The 23823-nt window shown below is 49.9% G+C and overlaps 1 protein-coding gene across 4 annotated transcripts in view; it reads left to right on the top strand.

Annotated features, from left to right (window-relative positions):
• INTS1 (integrator complex subunit 1) overlaps window positions 1-23823 on the top strand; it is a 39630-nt gene that overhangs the window by 8825 nt on the left and 6982 nt on the right. The window contains exons 11-40 of one of the 4 annotated variants that reach the window (XM_075010487.1): window positions 134-310; window positions 764-872; window positions 1537-1657; window positions 2443-2520; window positions 3051-3208; window positions 4724-4820; window positions 5219-5310; window positions 5656-5716; window positions 6125-6322; window positions 6626-6755; window positions 7068-7247; window positions 7336-7485; window positions 8030-8209; window positions 8424-8528; window positions 9697-9864; window positions 9991-10102; window positions 12246-12404; window positions 14875-15021; window positions 15416-15514; window positions 16194-16318; window positions 16906-17160; window positions 17551-17710; window positions 18441-18581; window positions 19032-19212; window positions 19290-19413; window positions 19999-20129; window positions 20288-20375; window positions 21080-21306; window positions 22362-22485; window positions 23293-23426. In XM_075010487.1, the coding sequence (XP_074866588.1) occupies window positions 134-310; window positions 764-872; window positions 1537-1657; window positions 2443-2520; window positions 3051-3208; window positions 4724-4820; window positions 5219-5310; window positions 5656-5716; window positions 6125-6322; window positions 6626-6755; window positions 7068-7247; window positions 7336-7485; window positions 8030-8209; window positions 8424-8528; window positions 9697-9864; window positions 9991-10102; window positions 12246-12404; window positions 14875-15021; window positions 15416-15514; window positions 16194-16318; window positions 16906-17160; window positions 17551-17710; window positions 18441-18581; window positions 19032-19212; window positions 19290-19413; window positions 19999-20129; window positions 20288-20375; window positions 21080-21306; window positions 22362-22485; window positions 23293-23426 (4211 nt within the window). Of the gene's footprint in view, window positions 1-133; window positions 311-763; window positions 873-1536; window positions 1658-2442; window positions 2521-3050; window positions 3209-4723; window positions 4821-5218; window positions 5311-5655; window positions 5717-6124; window positions 6323-6625; window positions 6756-7067; window positions 7248-7335; window positions 7486-8029; window positions 8210-8423; window positions 8529-9696; window positions 9865-9990; window positions 10103-12245; window positions 12405-14874; window positions 15022-15415; window positions 15515-16193; window positions 16319-16905; window positions 17161-17550; window positions 17711-18440; window positions 18582-19031; window positions 19213-19289; window positions 19414-19998; window positions 20130-20287; window positions 20376-21079; window positions 21307-22361; window positions 22486-22872; window positions 22955-23292; window positions 23427-23823 lie in introns of those variants that run through there. The other 3 variants (XM_075010488.1, XM_075010489.1, XM_075010490.1) reach the window with 3 other exon arrangements.

Genomic DNA, 23823 nt, shown 5'->3' with positions numbered 1-23823 from the left:
CATTAAAGCTCCCCAGTGAATTTGTTCCGGCCTTGGTGTGGCAGTAACACCAAGGACTCAGAGGGTCTATTCTCTGTCCATGGATGTTGGTGCTGAATATTGTGTGCTAAAGGTTTCTCTTTCTTGGCCTTAGTTCCTGGCGATGGTGTTCCAGGATCTGCTGACTAATAAGGAGGATTACCTGCGGGCCTCAAGGGCACTGCTGCGAGAGATCATCAAGCAGACGAAACATGAGATCAACTTCCAGGCGTTCTGCCTGGGGCTCATGCAGGAGCGGAAGGAGGCCCAGTATACAGACATGGAATTCAAGGTGCCACCTCATTGTGCTGTGCTACTGCTGGTTCTCATTCCAGCAGTCTTACTGGTGTCCTGAGGGACTCTGAGGCAGTCTGCTTTCTGTGATGGTGTGACTCCGCCATATGGTGCTCTTTTGCTCTCCTTCCTGTTCTGTATGGCTTTTTTATTCTCCTCTCTTGCTTATTTCCCCCATGACATTGCTCATAGGAACGTGTTTCATCCCCTTGTCTGTATGGCTTGGCTACGTACAGTTTAGAGGCCATATTCCAGTCCCTGTCCTTGCTGTTTTGACTTACGAGCCCTCCTTCCTGTCTCTGATCCCAGTACCCCCTCACTGGCCCCTGCAGTGCCTCTCCACTCTGCATGGTTTTATGGGCATCTCTGAGTGCAGGTGCACTTTTGGAGGATGGGCACTCATTCTCTGGGTGCAGATGAGCTGTCACAGACTACAATGATCTGTTTTTAGGAGCGGTTTGTCATCCACATAACTGACCTGCTGGCTGTCTCCATGATGCTCGGTATCACCGCTCAGGTGAAGGAGGCTGGGATTGCATGGGACAAAGGAGAGAAGAAGAGTAAGCTTCCTAACCTCAATTCTTTTGAAGACGGGACATGTGGGGTAGGGAACATCCAGAAGTGCTGGTGTCAGGGCCACTTTGCAGGGGGTGCAGGAGAGGAACCCTAGAATCCTGGCTGGTGGAGCTGGGGTGTGATGGGCAACCTCTTAATAAATATCAGCTGGATGCACAGCCAACTCTGAGAATCACTCAGAGCAGAAATGCTTGTAATGGCCATGGAAAACAGTGACTGGGAGATCTGTGCAGGGGCGGAAGAAAGAAGAAAAGGGAAAAACAGCTCTGAAACCTGGATTTGGTGTCATGGAGCAGCTGTGAAAATGATAAAATACCTGAGCGCCAACTATTTGAGCTAAAAGAAAAGCTGCTGCCTGCGTGTATCTTTGCCACATCCTAGTATTGCCACTAAATGTCCCATGTCTTTTGTAGTACCCCAGGGTAGTACCAGAAAGTCCCTTCTGCTACCGAGTGTGTGTGCTGTTAGTAGTGGCGGGTGCTGTTAGTTAGCTGCTCTAGTGTCCTGGGCCTATGTCCAGGTTAGGCACTGCTGACTCTCTGGAGCCATCTGTTTGTGAGCTGTTTGTTCATAACTGCCATCCCCAACTTCCGCAGGGAGCTGTGAAATACGTGCAGATTTCTTGACCCAACTGTATGTCTGTTTCAGACTTGGAGGTGCTGCGCTCCTTCCAGAACCAGATTGCTGCCATCCAGCGAGATGCTGTCTGGTGGCTCCACACAGTCGTTCCATCAATCAGCAAACTGGCTCCGAAGGACTATGTGCACTGGTATGAGGCTCGCTTGAATAGAGGGGTTCCAAGCAAACCTAGTCTAAAGACCCCATCCCATCACGGACTCTGCTAAACGTTTTATGGAGAGACAGTGCGAGTGCCCCCAGTGCAACTGGAGTGCCTCTCCCACAGCAACTAAGCGGCAGAAAGGCTCTGCCCTAACGTTACAGAAGTGCATTTGCTTCCCCTTTTGTGAGTTCATGTGCACCTCTACCCAAACCTCACTGCTGTCAGAGATGTCCCCTTTGGACCTGGGTTTTAGAGCTGATCTGATAATCTAGGGAAAGGTCCTAAAATGTGGAAATATTTGTTCGAAGTGGAGACCACATAGTGCTCTCTGTCAGAGGCTTTCTGCCCTTGGAGGCAAGAACACATTACAGGAGATGAGCTCTTTTGAGGAATTGGTAATAGGACCGAAAGGTCAGCCGAGGTCAGTAATCTCTTCCCGTGCGATGGGTATTGGCGATCTCCTTGGGAGCACTGAAGACTGTGTGTATGTTGCACTGCTCATCACCATTATAACTGGTGCTAACTTTTCCCCGGCTGGTCTTGGCAGAGCTTTTCTCTTGCCGGAGAGGGATCCTCCCAGGTCAGGGCATGTGGGCAGTGTGGGGAAGCTCACCTGGCTGCTACCTGTGTCATATATTCCTCTGTGGATTGTATTGTGCTCCAATCTGTACAGCTCCCCATTCCCCTCCTTTCAGTTCTCACTCTGGGTGTGGGGGGAGAGAGGGTTGCAAAAAAAAAAGAATTCTCCCCATTATGGTTCTTTCTTTCTGCAGTCTCCACAAGGTGCTGTTCACGGAGCAGCCAGAGACCTACTACAAATGGGACAACTGGCCCCCTGAGAGTGACCGCAAGTAAGTGCCTACACCGGGCTTTTGATTGCGTGTCCATAGGCAGAGCTGTGCCAGCAAGGAGAAAAGAAACCAGATGTCCCTGGTGCTCGCCTAAGCTCTCCATAAGGATGTTTCCTACATCTGTCTTGGCTGAGGTTTTCATTATCTGTCGGTACTCAGAGAGGATGGGGTTTCTTCAGTCTCCACCTCTCCTTTTTATTCCTCCCCCGGTTTCCAGAGGAGTTGGTGCTGTAACTGCGGGGAGGATGGCCCTGCATTGTGTGGGGTGCTGGGGAGCTGAAGACTGCCTGAGTCTGTAAAGTTCAGTTGCAGTGGGCAAACTACACCATGTTCTGGAAGGGGGCTTGTTCTCCTACGTCACTGGGATGGAGGGTGCAGCCATTTTTCCTGGAGTTAACCTGGGCTGTCATGGCTCTCCTTGGCTCATGCTGGTTCTACGAGCAATACTAGCCCAGCCCCAGCTGTGATCAGGAAAGTTCCCCTTCCTTGAGCAGGGGAGTCATGGCTTCCTCTTGATTTCTCCTTCCCAGCTTCTTTCTCCGCCTGTGCTCTGAGGTGCCCATCCTCGAAGACACACTTATGCGGATCCTTGTCATTGGCTTGTCACGGGATCTTCCCCTCGGCCCTGCTGACGCCATGGAGCTTGCAGACCACTTGGTGAAACGGGCGGCGGCTGTGCAAGCAGATGGTAGGAATGCTGGGCAGGGCTGTGGGCGGGTGCCCTAGCAGTTCCTGTCCTATCGAGAGCAGGTAGCCTGACCCCCTCCACACAGTTGGAGAGAGCTTCCAGTGCCTGTATACCACCGTTCCTCTGACACTATCAGCTCCAATCATTCTGGGCTGAAGGTGTATCTGCACTGCACTTGGAAGGAGTATGTTGATCTAGTTTTTGAGATACCTGATTAGGAGACAGGAACTTTCTGCCACTGGCTCAGTCTCTTGCTTTTGGCCAAGCGCTCATCTCCCTGCCATCTTTCTCCATCTGCAAAAGGACTTAAACACCCCTGGGTAAGTACTGTGGTTGTTATTACTCACAGAAAACTAACACATTTTCGGTCAGTAATTCTAACTAGTTTGTGTGTAGAGCACAAAAGAATAATTAAAATATTCTAAGCCCTAAAAAATAGTCAGGGTGATTTACTGAAGTATTCTTTTGGCCTTGCAACTTGTACACAGTACTGACTTGTGAGAAATTACCTACACATTTGGGCAATAGCCTCTGGACAACCAAAGGTAGTTACCAACTCTGTCAACCTGGCTCTCACTCAGAAGACTAGAACCAGGTGATCTGAGTTGTACGTGTTGAGTGTTTGTAAATGTGTCCAGGGCAGAGTTCAAAGTCATGTTCACATGTGTCTCTAAAGCACACAGCGTACACTGGACATTAAACAGGAAACACAAAAGTGTAGTTGAAAGCTACCTAATGTAAGTGAAAACAGTAGATGTACGGTTGAGCCATATTTTCATTTGTGTATTTATTATTAATGCTGTCTTATTTCATGTATTGAATCAATCATTTGTAAGCTAGATGAGCCTAGAAAAGTTAGACAACAGATCTAAACTGAAGGGCACGTCTTACGTCTTTTGAATTCCTAAACCACCAGATTTGTTACTAATTTTCTAGAAAACTAAATCTGTTCCCTAGAAATAAATAGTATAGGGCTTGTTAGGTATATCTCCATATTAAAAAAAAAAAAAAATATTTCAAACCTATCTCATAGAGCTGGAAGGGAACTGGAGAGGTCGTGGAGTCCAGTCTCCATCACCAACCCTGACAGATTTTTTTTTTTTAATCCATTTGCCCCAGATCCCTAAATGGCCTCCTAAAGGAGTGGGCTCACAACCCTGGGTTTAGCAGGCCAGTGCTCAAACCACCAAGCTATCGCTCCCCAGCCCCAAGCTCCATACATAGCAGGGCCAAGGGGAAGGTCCCCTAACAAGCCAGTGACAAGGATCAGCATGTTTTCCCTAATCTAAGAATTTAAACCTCATCTTTAGCTGAAAAACTCAGTATATAGCTAATTGGTATATACTGATTTTCCATAAATGTCATGCTTATTCTTAAAGCCATAACACCCCCATCAGAACCTGTGCTACTAGAATCATTTGAGGTTAGACTTTTTTAGTACAATTTATCAGCACAATTAATTAACAATCAGCCCAGTACCCATGTCGTAGCTTGTTTGTTCTCTCTCCACTTCAGATGTAGAGGTCCTGAGAGTGGAGAGAATCCAACTGATTGATGCAGTTTTAAATCTGTGTACTTACCATCATCCAGAGAACATCCAGCTGCCCCCAGGGTAAGACTTGTAAATGTGAAACTCCTAGTTACAGAGTTAATCCACTGCTTACCTTATATGCAGAATTGCTGTCACTCTTCCCTAGAGTAGACTGGTAATAATGATTTAATCTGGTGGGAATTCCTTGGGAGCAGAGGTTGGGATCTGAAAACTGTAGCTGATTCCCAGTGAATAGGCTTGGCAGGGACTTCCCTTTGGAGGAGGTCTGACCTGTATGCCTTTGTGGTTATTTGCTCCTGATCCTTCCAGGTCTCCATACACACACACTGCTGTATCTGTAGGGCTCTGACAATGCTGAATGCAAACAGTGAAAAACTAAGCACAGAAGCAATGTCTCTAGTGTTTAGACGACGCAACTCTGAATAGAAATAACTTGGTTCTATCAATGCCTTTTCCAGGTATCAGCCTCCAAATCTAGCCATCTCTACCCTCTATTGGAAGGCTTGGCCTCTTCTGCTTGTAGTGGCTGCATTCAACCCTGAAAATATTGGTGAGTAGCAAGCCTTTCTCAGAGCACCAGTGCACCTGGTGTGTGTCACAGGAGGGGGCTGTGCTGTAGATACACGCGAAGATGGGTGTAGTTTGTTGTTGCATGGCTTCATGCTGGTGCTGTGTAAGCAGAGTTCTGTGGGTCAGGGTGTGGGGATGTCTCGAAGAGATTTGGATCAGATGCTGTGTGGAGCATACAGTGAATGTGGGGCACGGATGGGCGACAGACTGATTGCAAATGCCCTAATTCTGTGTGAGTGTACTTGAGTGTGATATGATCTGTGCACATCTTGTCAAACATCCTCACTAGTGTCTAATCCCCTGAATGCCCTTTTCTGGGTTGCAGGGTTGGCTGCCTGGGAGGAGTATCCGACGCTAAAGATGCTCATGGAAATGGTTATGACTAAGTGAGTATTATTCAGCTCTTTCAGTTTCACCTGTCTCCTGAAGGGAACAGATTTCTGAACTGTTTACACCTGCTGGCTTCTTCCTTTCTCTGGCTGAGAACTAGGGAGAGATGAGGTAGGGCACGCAACTTAAGGAGGTGAAACCAGCTGACAGCAGCTGTGGCTGAACCTAGAAAAAGCAAGTGCACCTCCTTCAGCTGTCAGGACTCAGCAGTGAAGCCAGACTGTGGGAGCAGGGGATGTGTCTGGCACACCTTATTGGGAAGGGCCTCGTGTTTTTATGCACATTTGGCACGACTGTTCCTATTTTCTTGTTGTCCAGTTGAATGTTGTGGTATTTTTACTCTTTGCTCCAAACTGTATTTATAGCACAGAACGTCAAATAATTTTTGTGCCTCTTCTTCCCAGTAATTACTCCTATCCCCCCTGCACCCTGACGGATGAGGAGACCCGCAATGAGATGATTAATCGTGAGCTCCAAATATCCCAGCGGGAAAAGCAGGAGATTCTTGCATTTGAGGGCCATCTGGCTGCTGCATCTACAAAGCAGACTATTACAGAGAGCAGCAGCCTCTTGCTGTCCCAGCTCACCAGTCTGGACCCCCAGTGAGTAGTCTGCATCACTCCGGTACAATCAGGCTGTCCCACCCTAGTATTGGCATCCCCAGGCAGGCAGAAATGAAGCTGAGGAGCTCACTTGGAGGAAGAGAGCCCCTGGTAGAGGCTTTCAGGTGGGTGCAGGGTGGTGGGTATTAGTGACTGGCTAAGGTGAAAGAGGATGGATGGAAAATGGGATGTACCCTCTTGATTTAGAATGCTTCCTTACTTCTTCTGCCACACGTGCGGCTTTTATATGGTGATGTCAAGGTGGGATTAGCTGTGTGTAAGGTCTGCATGTTTCTGTGATAGGGGACCCCCCCGGAGACCTCCGCCACATGTCCTGGAACAGGTGAAGAGCTTAAATCAGTCCCTTCGCTTAGGACACCTCCTGTGCCGCAGCCGCCATCCAGACTTCCTCCTCAACATTATTCAGAGGCAGGTGAGTTTCCAGAGGATCTGGGAGTCTGGACTTGGCCTCTCTGTAGGTTGGAGGAAGCATGGGCACTGCTGCAGGGAGGTACCTCAGTAACACAGTGGTCTGAAACCTGGGTTAGTTGGACTAGGAGGGAGCGACAGCAGGAGATGAGTCAGATACAAGGAAATGTGGCTTAGTTCTCTTCGCAGGGAGCAGTGGGGGGGGTGGGAAGTTGCCTTTTACTGCTCAAGAACTAATGGGAGACCCTCACCAGTTAGTAAAATAGTAAATATGCAGGAAATCCTGGTTCTTCATTAGGTCTGTCCTGCTCCCTAGGCCTCATCCCAATCAATGCCATGGCTAGCAGACCTGGTCCAGTCCAGTGAGGGCTCCTTGGATGTTCTTCCGGTGCAATGCCTTTGTGAGTTCCTCCTGCATGATGCAGCAGATGAATCTGCCTCAGGGGAGGAAGAGGAGGAAGGAGAAAGTAAAGAGCAGCGGGCCAAGAAACGCCAGGTAGGTGCCTCTGGGGTTGTTTGGTTGGTTCAGGGATTTAAGTGCCCTGATTCGGCTGCCTCGTTGAACAGACGCCTTTTCTCTTCAGAGACAGCAGAAGCAGAGACAGCTGCTTGGACGTCTGCAGGATTTGCTTTTGGGTCCCAGAGCTGATGAGCAGACCACATGTGAGGTGCTGGACTACTTCCTGCGACGCCTCAGTTCCTCACAGGTGGCCTCCCGAGTACTAGCCATGAAGGTAAGAACAGAAGGTAACTGGCTTGCTGGAATGACAGACAATGTCACACACACACAGGTTCAGACAGGATTTGGGTTGGAGGATGACACGTGTTTAAAGGCGATGATGTTCCTCGTTTTTTTCCTGCTCTCCTTGCCCCACTTTCCTGGAAGTCATGAGTGACACTGGTGCTTTGCTATTATCTTTGCTCTAGCAGGGCTGCAGAGTTCAGTCCTTCTGGCCAGGTTCAATACAGTGAAACGACGTGGACTGTTGGCCAGTCTTGCTGGGTAGCCTATCTCAAGGGCTCCCTAAAGGTACCAAGCTGATCATTGCTCTTGGCCGCAAAGACACCACCTGTGTTCTGCAAAACACAAATGGCCAGTCCCAGTGACCCGGAGTCCATGTTTCTTGTGGTGCATACACGTCACTTCACATTGTTGGTGGAAGAAGTTTAAAGCTCTGTTTCCACAGCAGAGTTCTTGGTTGATGATTCAGTGTAAAATGCCGATCCAGCTCTTGCATCGTATACATGGAGCTGTGTCCATTATACGGCTCCCTGCAGGGTCTGTCCTTGGTGCTCTCTGAAGGGGGACTGCATGATGGAGAAGAAAAAGATCACCCTATGGAGGAAGATTCTGGTGACTCTGAACTCCTGCAGGGATACCAGTGGCTGCTAAGAGACCTGCCGAGGCTGCCGTTGTTTGACAGTGTCAGGGCAACAACATCTCTTGCCTTGCAACAGGTAAAACTGCCTGGCAGCAGCTGGAGGCATTGGAGGGTGTGGGGCTGGGATAGGAATGGCCTGCTGTGAGGGGAGGGTGTCTCTGCCCTACTGACGCTGAATTGAACCAAAGGGGTGTTGGTTCAGTATGTGTACTGGGATAAAGAGTGTTCCCTGACTTAGCAGCGCTTGTTCCTGTTGTCTAATGGTCTCTAACTGGAAAACCTCATTCCAGGCCATCCACATGGAGACAGATCCTCAGACCATCAGTGCTTATTTGGTGTACCTTTCCCAGTATGCCCCCATAGAGGATCAAGGGCAGCACAACGACCTCTCTTTGGTGAGAAAAGGGATTGAGGGATCACATGGAAACACGGTTATTGTTCACACTTCTCTGCACCGTAACAACCACATACTCATAATTTAGAGATCTGTTGTAAGTGAGCAAGAGATTTGCTGTACAAACTAGTTACCTTTAAGGAGTTGTAAGCCACCAGGGTAGGAGCAGGGAGGGGGCTGTTCCTATGTTTTACACAGGAAGTCAGACTGTCCAGTGACTTTCAGATCTGGGATGTGAGTAACCACCTGCTGTTGGGTAGTGAATTTGAGGATATAGATTGGTTTCAAGAAAAAATCCCAGGCCCAGTAGAGAGTGCAGTCCGTGAACCCAGCTGGATAGTGTTTGTCATTATTACGTACCCCTGCAACCTTAGGTGTATGATTAATGTTGGGAAGTCTGGAGTGAGGCATGACGACATAAGTCAGGCACATTTTGTAGTAATCAAAGGCAGAGCTCTGAATTTTTAAAATATATCCTTTGGGCCATGTTGGGTGCTTGGCAGCTTTCATTGTTCACAGATCGTAAAGGATGCCTGGCCAGTGCTTTACTGAGTTTCCTGGGGGTTCTTTGCTACCTGGATGGGCTTCAGCAATAAAGGCATGGGGCCCCTGGAGAGTCTGTTGAAGCATTCTTTGCTTCGGTGCTTGCTAACAACCTCCTGGGCAGCCACATGGGCTGGTCTCCGAGTTCTCTGAGCACACGTGGGCCCAGGTGTCTCCCAGCTCTCTGAGCACGAATGTGGGGTGGGGTGTCTCCTGGCTCTCTGAGCACCCATGCGGGGCCGGGTGTCTTAAGTTACGATTGTTATATTTTAACAACAAATGTTATGGGGGCTCTGAGTCCTCTAACAACTATGACAAACCTTCCACCTGACTTAAACCTCATCGTGCTCCCTGTGCGGGAGGTGTATGGGAACTGGGCTATACTGTAGTGGAGCAGGCATTGTCAATTGTAAGTTAGGGATGTGATTTGTGCTACACCTGCCCCAGTGTTGTACATCTCCCACAATTTGCAGTCCCATCCACAACACCCCCCAGGGCCCTTTTTTGACCAGAGGGACCAGTGGCTGGATCCATGACAGGACCAGGTGGGCTGATAGTGGGAGGGGGCTGTGGCGTGAAGCGGGGTTGCCTTTGTGAAGCAGTTCATGTGTCTCTTCTCCCTGCAGGACGTGGCCAGGCTCATAGTGGAACGCTCCACCATCATGTCTCACCTCTTCTCTAAACTCTCGTACTGTGCTGAGTCAGAGGCCGTGCTGGTAGCGCTGCTCTCCATCTTCTCTCGCTATGTGAAGCGCATGCGCCAGAGCAAGGAAGGGGAGGAGGTGTACAGCTGGGTAAGCCTCGCCCTGGATTTTCTCGGGGTCATCTTCCCTCCAGTGGTCGACATCTCTCTCTCTCGTAGCATTCCTGGTTATGTGCTGTCTTTCATGGTGACTCATTTTGCTTTCCCCCTCCTACAGTCTGAGTCGCAAGATCAGGTGTTTCTTCGCTGGACTAGTGGCGAAACAGCCACTATGCACATCCTCGTGGTCCATGCGATGGTCATTCTGCTGACACTGGGACCACCTCAAGGTTAGCAAGACACATTGAAACTGGTTCACGCGAGCTGCCTGAGCTCCGAGTCATAGATGTAACCACTTCTTCCCGGCATCACTGCCCTGGAGAGAGCTGGGTCCTCATCCTGCACTATTCAGGAAGTCAGGACATTTAGACTTAAGGCTTTCAGGTCAGAGGGGACCATCACGATCGTCTAGTCTAATCTCCCGCATATTGCAGGCCATGGAACCTCATTCACTCCTAAAATAAATGCCTAATCTCTGTCTGAGTTACTGAAGTCCTCAAATTGTGGATCAGCGGCTTCAGATTAATGACAACCCATTACTCACACTAGTTTAAACCCAGAGGCGATTTCTGCCCTGTGTGTAAGGAGCTGCCTTGTTTTGAGGCATCCCTGACACCAATTGGTACCTCCTGCAGTGTCCTCAGCTCCCAGCTATCTATAACAAAGGCCATAACAAACCACACCTCTGTTCAAAATTCTGCATCCTGCTTTTACATCTCCAAATACCTGACTGCATGGCACCTGTGGGGATGTAACTTGAATCCCCCCATGTTCATTGCATCTCAGTCAGTTCTAATGTACTCCTAGCTGTGAAACCCAAGGAGTGTGTTGTAGCGTGTGCCTCTCTTCTTGGTTTTTTCCACTTCCCCAGCACTCTGCCAGGTACGCCAGCCGTGATGGTCTGTTTGTGGTCTTCCCTTCCTCCCAGCTAGGTTCTTTTAGCCACTCCAAATGCTGTGGGAATTTTTAAAGTTTCGGACAATGTGGGAGGTGCCCGATCCCTGTTAACTAACTCCCCCTTTGGGCCTTTGAAAGTTGTCTGGATTCAGGTCCTAGTGTGTCCTGCCTTCCACTGTTCCAGTGTCTTTGCCTGTAAACCCTTTTGTGCTAAGTATCTTGCCAACACGGCTTCTAGCCCAAAGAACTTGCGTTCAAAATAGTAAATTAGACCATTCGGAGAAGCAAGCGCTGAAGGAGTACGGGGCAGGGGATACAGGTTTACCAGTTCCTGTTGTATTGGACGTATTAGCTGCGTCTACACGTGCACGCTACTTCGAAGTAGCGGCACCAACTTCGAAATAGCGCCCGTCACGTCTACACGCGTCGGGCGCTATTTCGAAGTTAACTTCGACGTTAGGCGGCGAGACATCGAAGTCGCTAACCTCATGAGGAGATAGGAATAGTGCCCTACTTCGACGTTCAATGTCGAAGTAGGGACCGTGTAGACGATCCGCGTCCCGCAACGTCGAAATTGCTGGGTCCTCCATGGCGGCCATCAGCTGGGGGGTTGAGAGATGCTCTCTCTCCAGCCCCTGCGGGGCTCTATGGTCACTGTGGGCAGCAGCCCTTAGCCCAGGGCTTCTGGCTGCTTCTGCGGCAGCTGGGGATCTATGCTGCAGGCACAGGGTCTGCAACCAGTTGTCAGCTCTGTGTATCTTGTGTTGTTTAGTGCAACTGTGTCTGGGAGGGGCCCTTTAAGGGAGCGGCTGGCTGTTGAGTCCACCCTGTGACCCTGTCTGCAGCTGTGCCTGGCATCCCTATTTCGATGTGTGCTACTTTGACGTGTAGACGTTCCCTCGCTGCGCCTATTTCGATGTTGGGCTGAGCAACGTCGAAGTTGAACATTGACATTGCTGGCCCTGGAGGACGTGTAGACGTTATTCATCGAAATAGACTATTTCGATGTCGCAACATCGAAATAAGCTATTTCGATGTTGGCTGCACGTGTAGACGTAGCCATTGTGAGCCTGTTCAAGTTACAAAGAGATGTACGTGTTACTTTTTCCTCTGTTTGATTTAAGCCCTTTTTCTGTATTCAACAAATAGCACGGAATATCCTAGGAGCTGTTGGGAACATGATCAATCCATTTTTCAGTTCAGCGGGTTATGTTTGAACTTTGCTTTTATGGGCAGCATCCAGTTGGAAATGGTACTGATTGGAATTCTCTCCCCTAGTGCTGTGTCAGAGTCGGGCCATTTGGCTCATGGTTCACATTCTCTCTTATCATTTAAGCTTCTCTTGTTTCGGAAGCAGCACGGTGGTTTGCGGCCTCTCTGCCATGAAGTGGCCAGGGCTTATGAAGAAAGGGGTGGGGCGTATGAGCGTGCGTGATCCCCATGTGCAGTAACTTCTGTAATTGTTCTCATAAACAGGGGAAGGCGACTTCTGCGCCTTGCTGGACATTTGGTTCCCAGAGAAGAAGCCTCTCCCCACTGCCTTTCTTGTGGACACTTCAGAGGAGGCTCTGCTGCTTCCTGACTGGCTGAAGTTGCGCATGATCCGCTCCGAGGTCCCTCGTCTGGTGGATGCAGGTGAATGGGGCCCAGAGGAGCATGGTAGGGGTTGGGTTGCCCACGCAAATGAAAGATTTGGAAAGGTTGCATTGAAAAATTAGCCAGCTCCTTTTGAGTTCTCAGCTGTGTTCATCCCATGGGTGCTGTTGATACCTCTGCTGAGGTCCCAAGAGGTGGTGGAAAGGTCTGTTGTTAGTGGATATGGATTTTTCTGTGCAGCAGGGAGGCTCCAAGCACAGGCCTACTGCCTTGCTTCACTTGGCCGTTTGCTACAGGGCTTCTACTGCCCTCAAAAAGAGGCTTTGGGTTAGTCCAAGGGGTGGTGTGTGTGTAGACCAGTGGTTCTCAGCCTGCAGGCCACTTGGCACCCAATCCGGACGCAGCTGTAGCCTAGGGCCAAGCAGGTAATACACGGTTTGATGAAGCCCACACAACACGGAGAGAGCTACATATGTGACCCACAGTGGGAAATAGGTTGAAAATCACTTCTGTAAAATTTTTCACTTACCCCTTACATGTTAGTCAGCAATGTCCACGTAGAGCCCCTTCAGAGGGACAGGTGTCCTGGTATGTGGAGTTTAGCATAAAGCATTTCAGAAATGGGGCTGGCTGGCAGGAGGCCTCTGCAGTTTAATCCAAGCAGAAGGTGAATAAACAGCAGCATTCAGTGGAGGGCCAAGGGAGGGACTTACCTAGGCAGCTCTCTGCTCCAGCCTCAAGTCTCCTGGCTTGCCACAGCCTGTTCTGTCTGCTTACTGCTGAACTCTGTCCTTGGCTGTCTTGCACTGGCTGTAGTTTTGGTAGTTGCACCAGACTGGGGAACTTTTCAGCCTCTAACACAGGGCTGGAAAAGTATGGCCCGTGGATTGGATCCAACCTGCAGGAGCCTCAGCTGGTTCTCTGCCTGCTCCGCCCCCCTTGTCGCTCAGAAAAGTGGGCTCTGGGGCACTGTGAATGCTGCAAGCTTGCGGGGAGAGGAGGAGAGGCTTCTCATGCTGCCCCAGCCCCAGCAAACCTTGCTGTTCCCATGGCTCGTTTCCGGCCAAAAGGAGCTGCCTTGTTTACAGGACAGGCAGCATGTGAAATACCCCTCCCCTGGGCTGGCAGCTCTTCAGTTCGGAGCAGCGCACAAGGTCCCTGTACCTGCTCTGAGCATGTGCAGGGGGCATGGAATGCAGGGACCCTGGCTAAGGAGCCTGCTAGGCTGTTGGCTGGTAGCCACTCAGGTAAGTGCCTCCTGGCCAGAGCCAACCTCTAGCACCCCAGTTCCTCCCTCTTACCTTCCTGCAGCCCTACCCATCACCTGCACCTATCCCCTTGCCTGACCTTGCACCCCCTCCTCCATGGCTTCCGCCCGGTCACAGCCCCCTCCCAGATCCTGCATTCCCTCCTGCCCCGCTCCTCCAGGTCAGAATCTTCTTCTGCACCATACCTCTCCCAGACCCTGCACCCCAATCCTTTGTCCCAGGTCACAACCTAAACCCCCAAATCCCCTCCTACACCCCTCCTCCAGATCAGATCCTCTCCTGTACCAGTACCCACTTCTGGACGCTGCACGCCAGTCCCTTGCCCCAGGTCACAGTCTCTTCCTTTGCCCAAACTCCCTCCCAGACCCTACACCCCCTTTTGCACCTCAGTCCCTTACTCCAAGCTCCCTTCTGCACCCAACCTGCATTCCAGACTTTGCGCCCTCTCCATTGATATCATAGAAGAATGTGACCTTTGATCACTTATCAAGTTCTTGGGAGTGGCCCCCATCAAAAATCACTGCCCACCCCTGCTCTAATATCTACCACAGATTGTCCTGGCTGCTCAACTATTGAGCCCTACCATTTATTTTAGAAGGGGCTAGGGATGTGGAATTAGAGGGCCTTCCTCTTACCTAAACCAAATCCAGTTCTATTCTTTTGCCTGAATTAATCCACTGAAAATATTACACGTGAGCACTGGGCTGAGCGTGTATCACAGCTTGCACAGCACGTGATAATGCTCCCAACATCAGCAACAGTGCTTGAATAGGATAACACCTTTTAGCATCATGTGTCTCTTCATTGCTGCCTGTTCTTTGCATTCAGAGGTTTTGTCCCTTTGTAACTAATTAAATGACAACTGTCTCTATCAGTGATTTAATTATTCAATAATTCCTGCCTGCGGCCATCAACAGAGAGAGTGACAGTTATTTTTAATACAAATGATTAGATTCCTGAGGTTTTGATCATATTAAATGGAGGATCAAATTAACCACTGAGTGAATTAACTGGAGAATGCAATATGAAAGAATATACGTGCAGCATCTGTAAAGGGCGAAAAGAAACCTGTAAGCAGCTGTGACTGCTGGCTTGAGGCCCTGTGTAGCCCTGTTAGCAAATGCGTCACTGATAGTGCGTCTGAAATCACACGGACCAGCTCACGAATGTGACCTTCAAAAAGTGAGTGACTCTGAAACCAGGGGATGCTGACTGGCCAGGTCCGTGTGTGTGTGTTTCAGCGCTGCAGGATTTGGAACCACAGCAACTGCTGCTCTTTGTCCAGTCCTTTGGGATCCCAGTCTCCAGTATGAGTAAACTCCTGCAGTACCTGGATCAGGCTGTGTCCCATGACCCACAGACGCTGGAGCAGAACATCATGGACAAAAGTAAGGCCCGAAGATGAGGCTGTCCAGAAATCCATCTCTTTCTAGACCTGCTGTTTTAAAACCTCCTTTGTTAGCTTGAGTCATTTAGCAGCATCCTTGGAGAATCCATGATAGCTCAGCCTGACCTCTGTCAGGGCCTCATTGGCAGGCATTGCTGTCCATGGGGACCTGTCTGAGTAGGCATGGGAGGGGTGTTTCCCAAGGGGTTAGCCTCTTTCATGGGAGATTGACGATTGTTTGGGGTGGTTTCTCACCATCTCAGAAACAGTTTGTTCCTTCAGGGTTTCCTCTGCTTATTCTGAATGCAGACGGTGTGTAAGTTCCCTGCAGAATGGGGACTATGCAGATAGATGGCAGCATTTCATAGTCAGCCTCACGCGTTGTTCTTTTTCAGATTACATGGCTCATCTCGTAGAGGTTCAGCACGAGAGAGGAGCTACAGGGGGGCAGACCTTCCACTCCCTGCTCACCACCTCCCTGCCAACACGCCAAGGTATTTTAAAATGTAACTAGTCACTCTCACCACAAAGAACTGACCAGTCCTCCACTTCGGCCTTTTTTTATGCTAGGATCCACTCTGTCTTTCTGAGGTGTGGACTGCTTGTTTGTCATCCTGCCAGTTGCCAGAGTGTAGCTTGTTGGTCTAGGGGTATGATTTTTGCTTTGGGTCTGAAAGGTTCTGGGTTCAAGTCCTGGACAAGCCCTTGTTCTGTCTTCCACTGGTGGTGTACATGGACAGGTGGATGGCTAGCATCCTTCTGCATGTTTACGTAGACGCATCTCTCAGTGGTTTGACAATCGATCTGCTAAACCCGAGGTTGTGAGCTCAATGCTTGAGGGGGCCATTTAGGCACTGGGGGCAAATAGATTAAAAAAAAATAGGAAATAAAATCTCTTTCCAACTCACTGCTCCACCGATGGACACCAGCTGCAGCTCAGAATTCTCCTCCTGGGCTAGGAAGGAATTCTTGTTTCTGTGAAGAATTTCATTACAAATTCTCCCCTTTTTTATTTTCTCTCTGTCTTGTTTAGTTCCTCTTGTTTGGTCTATGGAGAAAATGTTTGTTTATCTTTCTATTGGTTTGGGATCTGTAGTGTTAGGGCAAATCTCTTCACTTGCATCCCAGTTGGACACACCTGCCTATAACCAGGTTTCTTTAATCTCTCTGCAGACAGTGCTGACACTCCAAGGCCAAAAACAAGTCCTGAGACTCCCCAAGGCCAGAGCAGGATCCGGGCCTTGACTCAGATCCGGGTCCTGGGTCCTGAGGATGACCTGGCGGGCATGTTTCTTCAGGTACCGGTCCTGCATCTGTTACATAAAGAATAGATTTGTCTGCAGCTGTTCCCATCTCTCTGGTTCCAGCAGCTGCAGAGCCTTTCCCAGTCCCAACACCTACATTGTGAGCCTGTTTGATGAATTCTGACCACCTGCTTCCGTAGTGGGTGAAGGAAGTGAGTTGAGTTATAAGTCTGTGTCAGAGATTATGGACTTATTGATGGAAAACTCTTTCGGTTAGAGTGGGAGGTTGAGACCCAGCCCTGTCACTGGATGCTCAACTCATTCATATTCTTGAATTGTTTATGGATGCTGTGTAAATGCAGGGCATTCGCATCAATGATCTTAGCATATAGTTAACAAATATAGTCAATTTGATGTGCCGAGCCACTGCTTTGCCTGTTCCTCCCTAGGTTGCTAAAGCATTTGGCAAGCAGGTAGCTTTAGGTCCCCTCTAAAGTATGCTTTCAAAGCCAGCTGTGATTTCTCCAGTCAGGGACCAACCACATGTAATCCGTCCCCTGGTACAGCAGCCGTTATCGTGCAGATGGTCCTGTGCTTCATTTGTGCTCATACGAGTCTATGTTCTTTCAATGTTCTGTCAGCTGTTCCCACTGAACCCGGATCCCCGGTGGCAGAATTCGAACCCGCGCCCCATCTCCCTGGTGTTACAGCAGGCTCTGGGTCAGGAGTTGGCTCGCATCCGCCAAGGGAACACACAAGTGTCAGGGGTTACCGCACGCCTTCTCCAGGCAGTGGCAGCGTTGATGAACTCTCCACATAGTGGGGCTCTAGTGATGGCCATGCACCGAAACCACTTCATCTCCTGTCCACTGATGCGTCAGCTGTACCAGTATCAGGTGAGCTGTGTGGGATCGGGCTCTGTCTAGCGTGAAGCTGGGGGCGAAGGGGAGAGGAGCAGTTAAGTTTAATCCTCTTAGAAAACCAAGAGCTTGTAGCACTGTCAGCCTTGCTCTTGGGGACTGGTAACTGCAGTTTAATGGCACCCTAGAGTAGCCTTGAGAGAGTGACTTGGAGGTATTCTGTGTCAGTGAAGGAAGGTGCAGAACTGAACTGGGTTGATGCAAGCTAATGAGCTGGGGCTCCAAGTAGCCTGTCTGCTGTGTGTGTCTGTGCATGCTGCAGGTGTTATCAACTGGTCATTTTCGTCCAGACACCCTCCACCACCAAGGCTCCGAGCTGCACCTTCCCTAGCTTTACGTCAGTAACTCTTGGGGTTCTCTCTCCAGCGCTGCGTACCCCAGGACACCACCTTTTCCTCGCTCTTCTTTAAAGTCCTCATGCAGATGCTGCAGTGGCTGGAGAATCCTGCTGTGGAAGATGGACCTCTGCGTGCTCAGCTCAAGTCGTTTGCTGTGCAGTATTCTTCGAGGCACAGGATCAGTGATGGTAAGAGCAGAGTGTGCAGCTCAGAGGGACAGAGAAGCTCAATATCCTGAGCCCTAAGTGGTTGTTTTTCTGCCTTGTTCTGGGACTGATGTGGGGGTGGGTTGTCATTTCTGCACATGGTGGTCAGTGTAGCAATGCCCCAGAGTGAGAGAGGGGGAGATTCACTTGTGCTCGTGTCCACATGTTGTGAGAGTGGCATTAACAGAGAAGGGATACAGCCAAAATGATTGATGGGCTGGAGTGATTTGCGAGGAAGGCCCCTCAGCTGATGGTGTCTTAGAGAGCAGGTCAGTAGGTCTTTGGGGATCTCAGGACGGTGGAAACCAGAGCTGAAGGTGTGTAAGCAGTCCTCCTGGTTGACACAAGAGACTGCAAGGTGAAACCATTCCACGCCATTGTTTGTTTTGCTGTCCATTGTCCAGTCAGAGTTTCAAGGCAGGGGACCTGGAAGGCACAGCCAAAAGTACAAGCTTGGGGTGTGGCCTTAATTGCTTTTGAGTTGACAATGGGGTCTTGCGGCAATATGTGCTGGTGATGTTGGCACCAATGCTCTCGGTTGGGGTTTTTGGATGGGTGTGAAAGTGCCAGGATGGGCAGGTTTCAGGTGTCAAGCTCTTAGAACGGGGAGCCGTGAAGACTGTGTGTGAAAAGAATCACAGCAAGTCTGGCTGCATGACTGAAGGAAGACCCTGGTGTGGAATGGTGGTACTGATGGTGTGATTCCCTGCAGTTCGAGGTGGGTTCCTGCACTTGGCAGAAGCACTGGCATTCCACCATGATCCTGATGCGGTCAGCTCCACTGTACGAGCCATCATCGCTACCCTGAAGTCTGGAGAGAAGTGTAACGTGGAGGCAGAACTCATCAGCAAAGGTACGTCCATCCTTCTGCCCGGCCCTCTGGAACTGCCATTGCCACTGGGGACAGAACAGAGATGTGCAGGTTTGTTCCCCTGTTTGGCGGGCGTGCGGAGCTGGGGAGCCAGCCTGGATCAAGAGCTCTGACTGACTGTACGGTTGCTGCTGTCTCCCTTAACCTCCTTTTGTTGTATTCTGTTATGTTGCTTTACAAGCTGCTTGGGACAGGAAACAGGATTGGAGGAGCCCAGGATGCTGCCGGGTGCTGCTTCCATGGTGAACAGCAGACTATCCCTCATGTCTGCAGAAAGAGGGTGGTTCCAAGCCTGTCCTCTCTCCCACTAAGGGTCACTCTAAGGCAGGGCAATACCAAGTGGCTTCGTGAAAGATACATTCATCTGGCGCACCAACCCCCTGCTGCTCCCCAGAGCCTCACAAAGATGTTTTTTCCTTCTTCCTCTGCTAGTCCTTCAAGGTCTGATTGAAACACGCTCGCCTTACCTGGAGGAGGTTCTGACTGTCCTCTTTTCGGTTACCGCTGAGAGCACAGCCAGGTTCCCTGTCATGAGACCAATTGCTGTGGTGTGCTCTCTGCTGCTCCAGGAGAAAGAGGAGGCGCCTGTGAAGAAGGAGCTGGATAGCAGCAGGTGAGTCTTGGGGTAGACGGTATTGGAGACTCAGGTTTGTGACACCTTTTCTGATATTTGTGCTGTGCTTTCCTTAGTGCTGAAGCTGCTCGTCTGGGACCCTCCTCGGGCCTTCTCAACGACTGGCTGGAGATGCTGGACCCTGAGATAATCAGCAGCTGCCCAGACCTCCAGCAAAAATTGCTCTTTTCCTGGAACAAGGTACGACTTTCTCAGCCAGGCATAAATCTTAAACAGCAACACCTTCCTTGAGCCTCCACCTTCTGGTCTGAATCCCTCTGTCTGCCGCACCAGACTCGCTGGTAGGGGAAGGGGTCTGTTCTGCACCGCTGACAAAGACCACACAGTGATACTCATCCCACAGCGGAGGAAGGGCTATCGTATGTGTTCTCTGGGTGGGATTTTGCACTCCATTTCGCTGCCATCCTGGACTCTTGGCATTTTGGTAGGTCTCTCCATCACAGGCTGTCTTAGCCCTGTGCAGATATCAGTCACTTAGTCCCCACAGACCTGGGGCTAGAATTTTTCCTCCGTTTTACAGGTGAGCAAACAGAACTGGAGAGAGCAACTTGACCAGAAACGTGCAGGGCCAGAGCTAAGGCTGGAATCCAGGAGTCTGGGCCACTTATCACTTGCTGTAACTGCTAGGCACCACTGTTGCTCTAATCCTATGCCCTCAGTTTTCGTGTTCCATGCACAATCTTTATCCTCCTGTGCTGCTCCTACCCCCTCCACCACATTGTCCTATAATGAATTCACAGTTTCATGTCTCCCTGCTCTCTCCAGACCAAAGGTTATTCTGGGTCTCAGGTGCCCTCTTTCCGCCCGTATCTGTTGGCTCTCCTAACTCACCAGTCCAGTTGGACCACGCTGCACCAGTGCATCAGGATTCTGCTTTGCAAAAACCGGGAGCAAAGGTCAGTCTTTCACGTGCCAATATTATATTTGCAGACATTCCTTTCTTCCAGGCTCTAGCAGTTTCTGGAGTCGTCATGTGGTTTGTGTGTCTGTCAGTTCAGGTGTTCTAAGCTCAAATTGCTCTTGAGCCTATGGACGTTTTTCTGATTTCTGGCAGGTTTGACCCTTCCGCATCCTTAGATTTCTTGTGGGCCTGTATTCACATCCCTCGGATCTGGCAGGGAAGGGACCAGAGAACGCCTCAGGTAGTGGTTTAAATCCTTCCTGGTCTCTCTGAGGGTGGGAGAAGTGGGGTGACTGAATGGTTTTCCCTGGGGTCTACTGGGACTAAGGAGTGTAGTAGCAGACACACTGCTGGCATCCCAGCTGGTCTATAACCTGCTGTGCTACAATTCTGCAGGGAGAAGTGGTTCACAGTTCTGCTCCAAAACTGATACAAATAAATACTCATTTGACCAGCTGTAAAACTTGCACTGCAGCAAAACGAGTGTCTGGGTGTAGCCCCTGCAAGGACTGTTAGGGGCTGCAGTGAAAGCATAGCCCCATTGTTACACCTTTGCCGAGCTAGCTGCATGGTAGACAAGTACAGCTGGAATGAAAATAGTTTTCCTCTTTGGGCTGGAAAGTGCACGTCACCCTTAAGAGGGTGTGCTTTGTCTCACTTTGTGAATGAATTGTTGGCTTCTCTCTCACCAGATGCCCTGGAATGGAGGTGGTGAGACACTGGAGTGCAGAAGGGCAGTGCAAAGCCCCTTGTTTGGGTGGGAGTGGTGAGGGATTATATTTTGCATTGTTTGCTAGCCCTGGGCATGGTGCAGTTTTTAAGGCAGGTACAGAGGGTGTTTTTGTCATGTAAAAGATTCTCTTTCTGTTCGAGAGAGTGTGACTAAGGCTGTTGCCCATACCTTGCCCCTGGCCTCGCCTTGAGAGCATCTCTGTTGTGTTCCAGAAACGTCGAGAGGAGTTTGTGCTCCAGTTAAAGGCACCAGAGTTGATCAGTTTGGTGGAGCTGATCTTGGCCGAGTCAGACACCAGAAGCCAGAATACAGAGGAAGCCTCCTGCACACTTATCCAATCCCGGCTTCCCCTTTTGCTCAGCTGTTGTCATGGAGACCTAGAAAGTATTAAAAAAGTAACAGAGTATCTGACGGGCTGTATCCAGCAGTGGGGCAGCAGGTGAGGGTGGAGAAATGAACAGCAGCTCAGCTTGCGCTCAGCACAGCCATTTAGGTGGCTCTTTGGGCACCAGGGGTCCTGAATAAAGCTGTTTTGCTAGGATCGCGGTGTTTCAGCACACATTTAGAAACTGCCCAGTGTGTTGCCTTTGTGTCTGCTTGGAAACATTTCAGCCCTGCAGTGATGTGACCAGGAGGGTGACTCTAAATGCAACACCATGGGCGTCTGTTTTCATCTCCTCTGCAATTCCAGACCAAATTGGTCCATCTGACAAATCAAAAATCGCTTTCTAGCTGCCAGCCTTACATCCACCCCATCCCCACCCCTGGAACTAGAAGTCAAGTGATCTTGTTGGTACCTGCTAAATCGTCACTAGTGATCCATTCTGCAGCTGGGCCTGGCCTGACTGCTTTGGTGATTGTGCTGAGGACAGAGCAGAGCTCATTTTGCTTGCAGTAACTCTGTGGGCTCTGCAGTGCTAACAGGAAGAGGGTACCTATATGCCAGTAAATCAAGCCGATCTAAACCCTGGACTCAGCTGTGGCAGAGCTGGCAAAGCCTTTCTATGTTATCTGGTCTTTTCCCCAACTGATGCAGCATGTGGCTCAGCCACATGGAGAGCAGATGTGCTGAGTCAGAATAGGCAGTTTGGTATAATCACTTTGGACTACAGTTACTCTTTAAATGAGAGATTCATGCTTTGATGGGAGGATTTGCATTTTCAGCACTGATGTTGTAGGGAAACTGCTTTCGGAGACTTTGAGAGTCCCTGGTTTGCCATATGTCTAGTGGCAGCTTTGCATTTGCAGTGATTTCTGCTAGAGAATCGGAGGCCGTGTCATCCGAAAGGCCCACAGAAGTGCTCTGAAAAGGCAGGCAGCTCTAAGGAGGCCATCTCAGAGTGAAGTGCGTGATGACAGCAGCTCAGTGGCAGTTGTCGTTATTTGCCTCTAGCTGTGCAGTACGTGCAGCTGGGGAGGAGCTGTGTGTGGCTATTAAGGCGTCTCTGCCCAGCCTAGGGCTGTTGTGCTGCATTGTCGTCTTTCCTCTTTCAGCTCAGTGGGAAAACGCTGCCAGGACCTTCTCCTGCAGATCTACCTGCAGCTGCCAGAGCTGCTCGTGCCTGTGCCTGAGATACTGCTGAGCAGAGAAGGAGCTGCAGACAGCAGTACCTGCAAGGTAAGGACGAAAGGACCGTGCAGGCAACGTGAGTGTGTTTTTCCAGTCTTTTAATCCATGTGACATGTATGGGAGCTGCATTGGTAGGCTGTTCACAACAGGAGAATGTGTGTGCTGCGTTGGACTGTAACTTTCTTCTCCTGGGTCCCATGAGGAGTTCCCACCCTGCACTTGACTTAGCTCCAGAACACACTGGACTTTAACATTTCTTGTTTTTCTAAACCAGAGGTGCAATCTTTCCGAGGTTTTGACCTCTTTGTCCAGTCCAAGTGCCAATGATAATTTTTAAATCACTAATAGTCCACTGACAACTGCTTCATTCAAAGGCAGGGCTTTACCATTTAACTGGTGGTTGGTAGCATTAGCTGGTCTTTTCTTAATCCACAGGCAGCATGGCTTCGAGCAAGCTCCTGGCTGTATGGGGGAGGAGCTCCTGTCTCATGTGCTGATGAAAATGCGTGTGTGTCACTCTTGGGCTAAACCAAGGCAATGTAAAAGGTGCAGCTTTTTTCCAGCGTGATAAAGGGTTAATTAACACTCCTGCGTTCTCTCAGGTTATGTTAGGCCTTATTATTATTGGAGGAGAAAAGTTCAGCCTTCAGTTCCTGCTTTGATGCTGATAGGGACTTAGCACTCTAAGTCCTTTGCCATGTTGATGGCTTATCCCAAGACTTAATTGAAAATCAAATTTATTTTTAACCCTTTTGCTAGTTAAATGGAAATTTGAAGTCCCTCCAGCAGACTGCAGACTTGCTTTTGCAGCTGTACGCCACTGAGCTTTCTTTTATTAACTATGATTCTTCCTAGCTCGATGCCCTGGTTCACAGATTCATCACCCTTCTCGCAGAGTCCAGCGATTCCAAGTCATCTGAGAGCCGCGTCTGGGATGCCAACATGGCGTGCAGGAAGCTAGCTGTGGCTCACCCAATCCTTCTGCTTAGGTACTGTCCTCCTGTCCCTTTGCCTTACCAGGCCCGTGGCTAGACCTCTTCTGCTAGACCTCTGTCAGTATTATCACCCACCCCAGAATGACAGCAACATTCCCAGGGCAAACCTGATGCTCGCACTGGACCCTGGCACCTGTGAATAGAAGAAATGATATGAGCAGCAGCGCCAGCCCAGCTGTTTGCTGCCGGTCACTCCTATTGCGGCAATGCCTCTGCTAGTAAAGGGGTCTCTTGGAAGTGGGCAGCAGAGAAGAGGGGGGAGGGGGGTTTTCTGGTGGTGAATGTAAAATCTTGCTGAGGGCGAGGAGAGGGCTGAACACCTTTGGGTTGATTCTGTTGCCCAGTGGCTCTTGGAGGGCTTGGAATTAAATGCTTTATTTCTGCATTTCAG

The sequence above is a fragment of the Carettochelys insculpta genome, chromosome 16 (genome assembly GCF_033958435.1).
Source record: "Carettochelys insculpta isolate YL-2023 chromosome 16, ASM3395843v1, whole genome shotgun sequence".
Taxonomy (NCBI): Eukaryota; Metazoa; Chordata; order Testudines; family Carettochelyidae; genus Carettochelys; species Carettochelys insculpta.
Note: the sequence above shows the minus strand (reverse complement) of the source record. Positions and strands in the feature narration are given on the sequence as shown.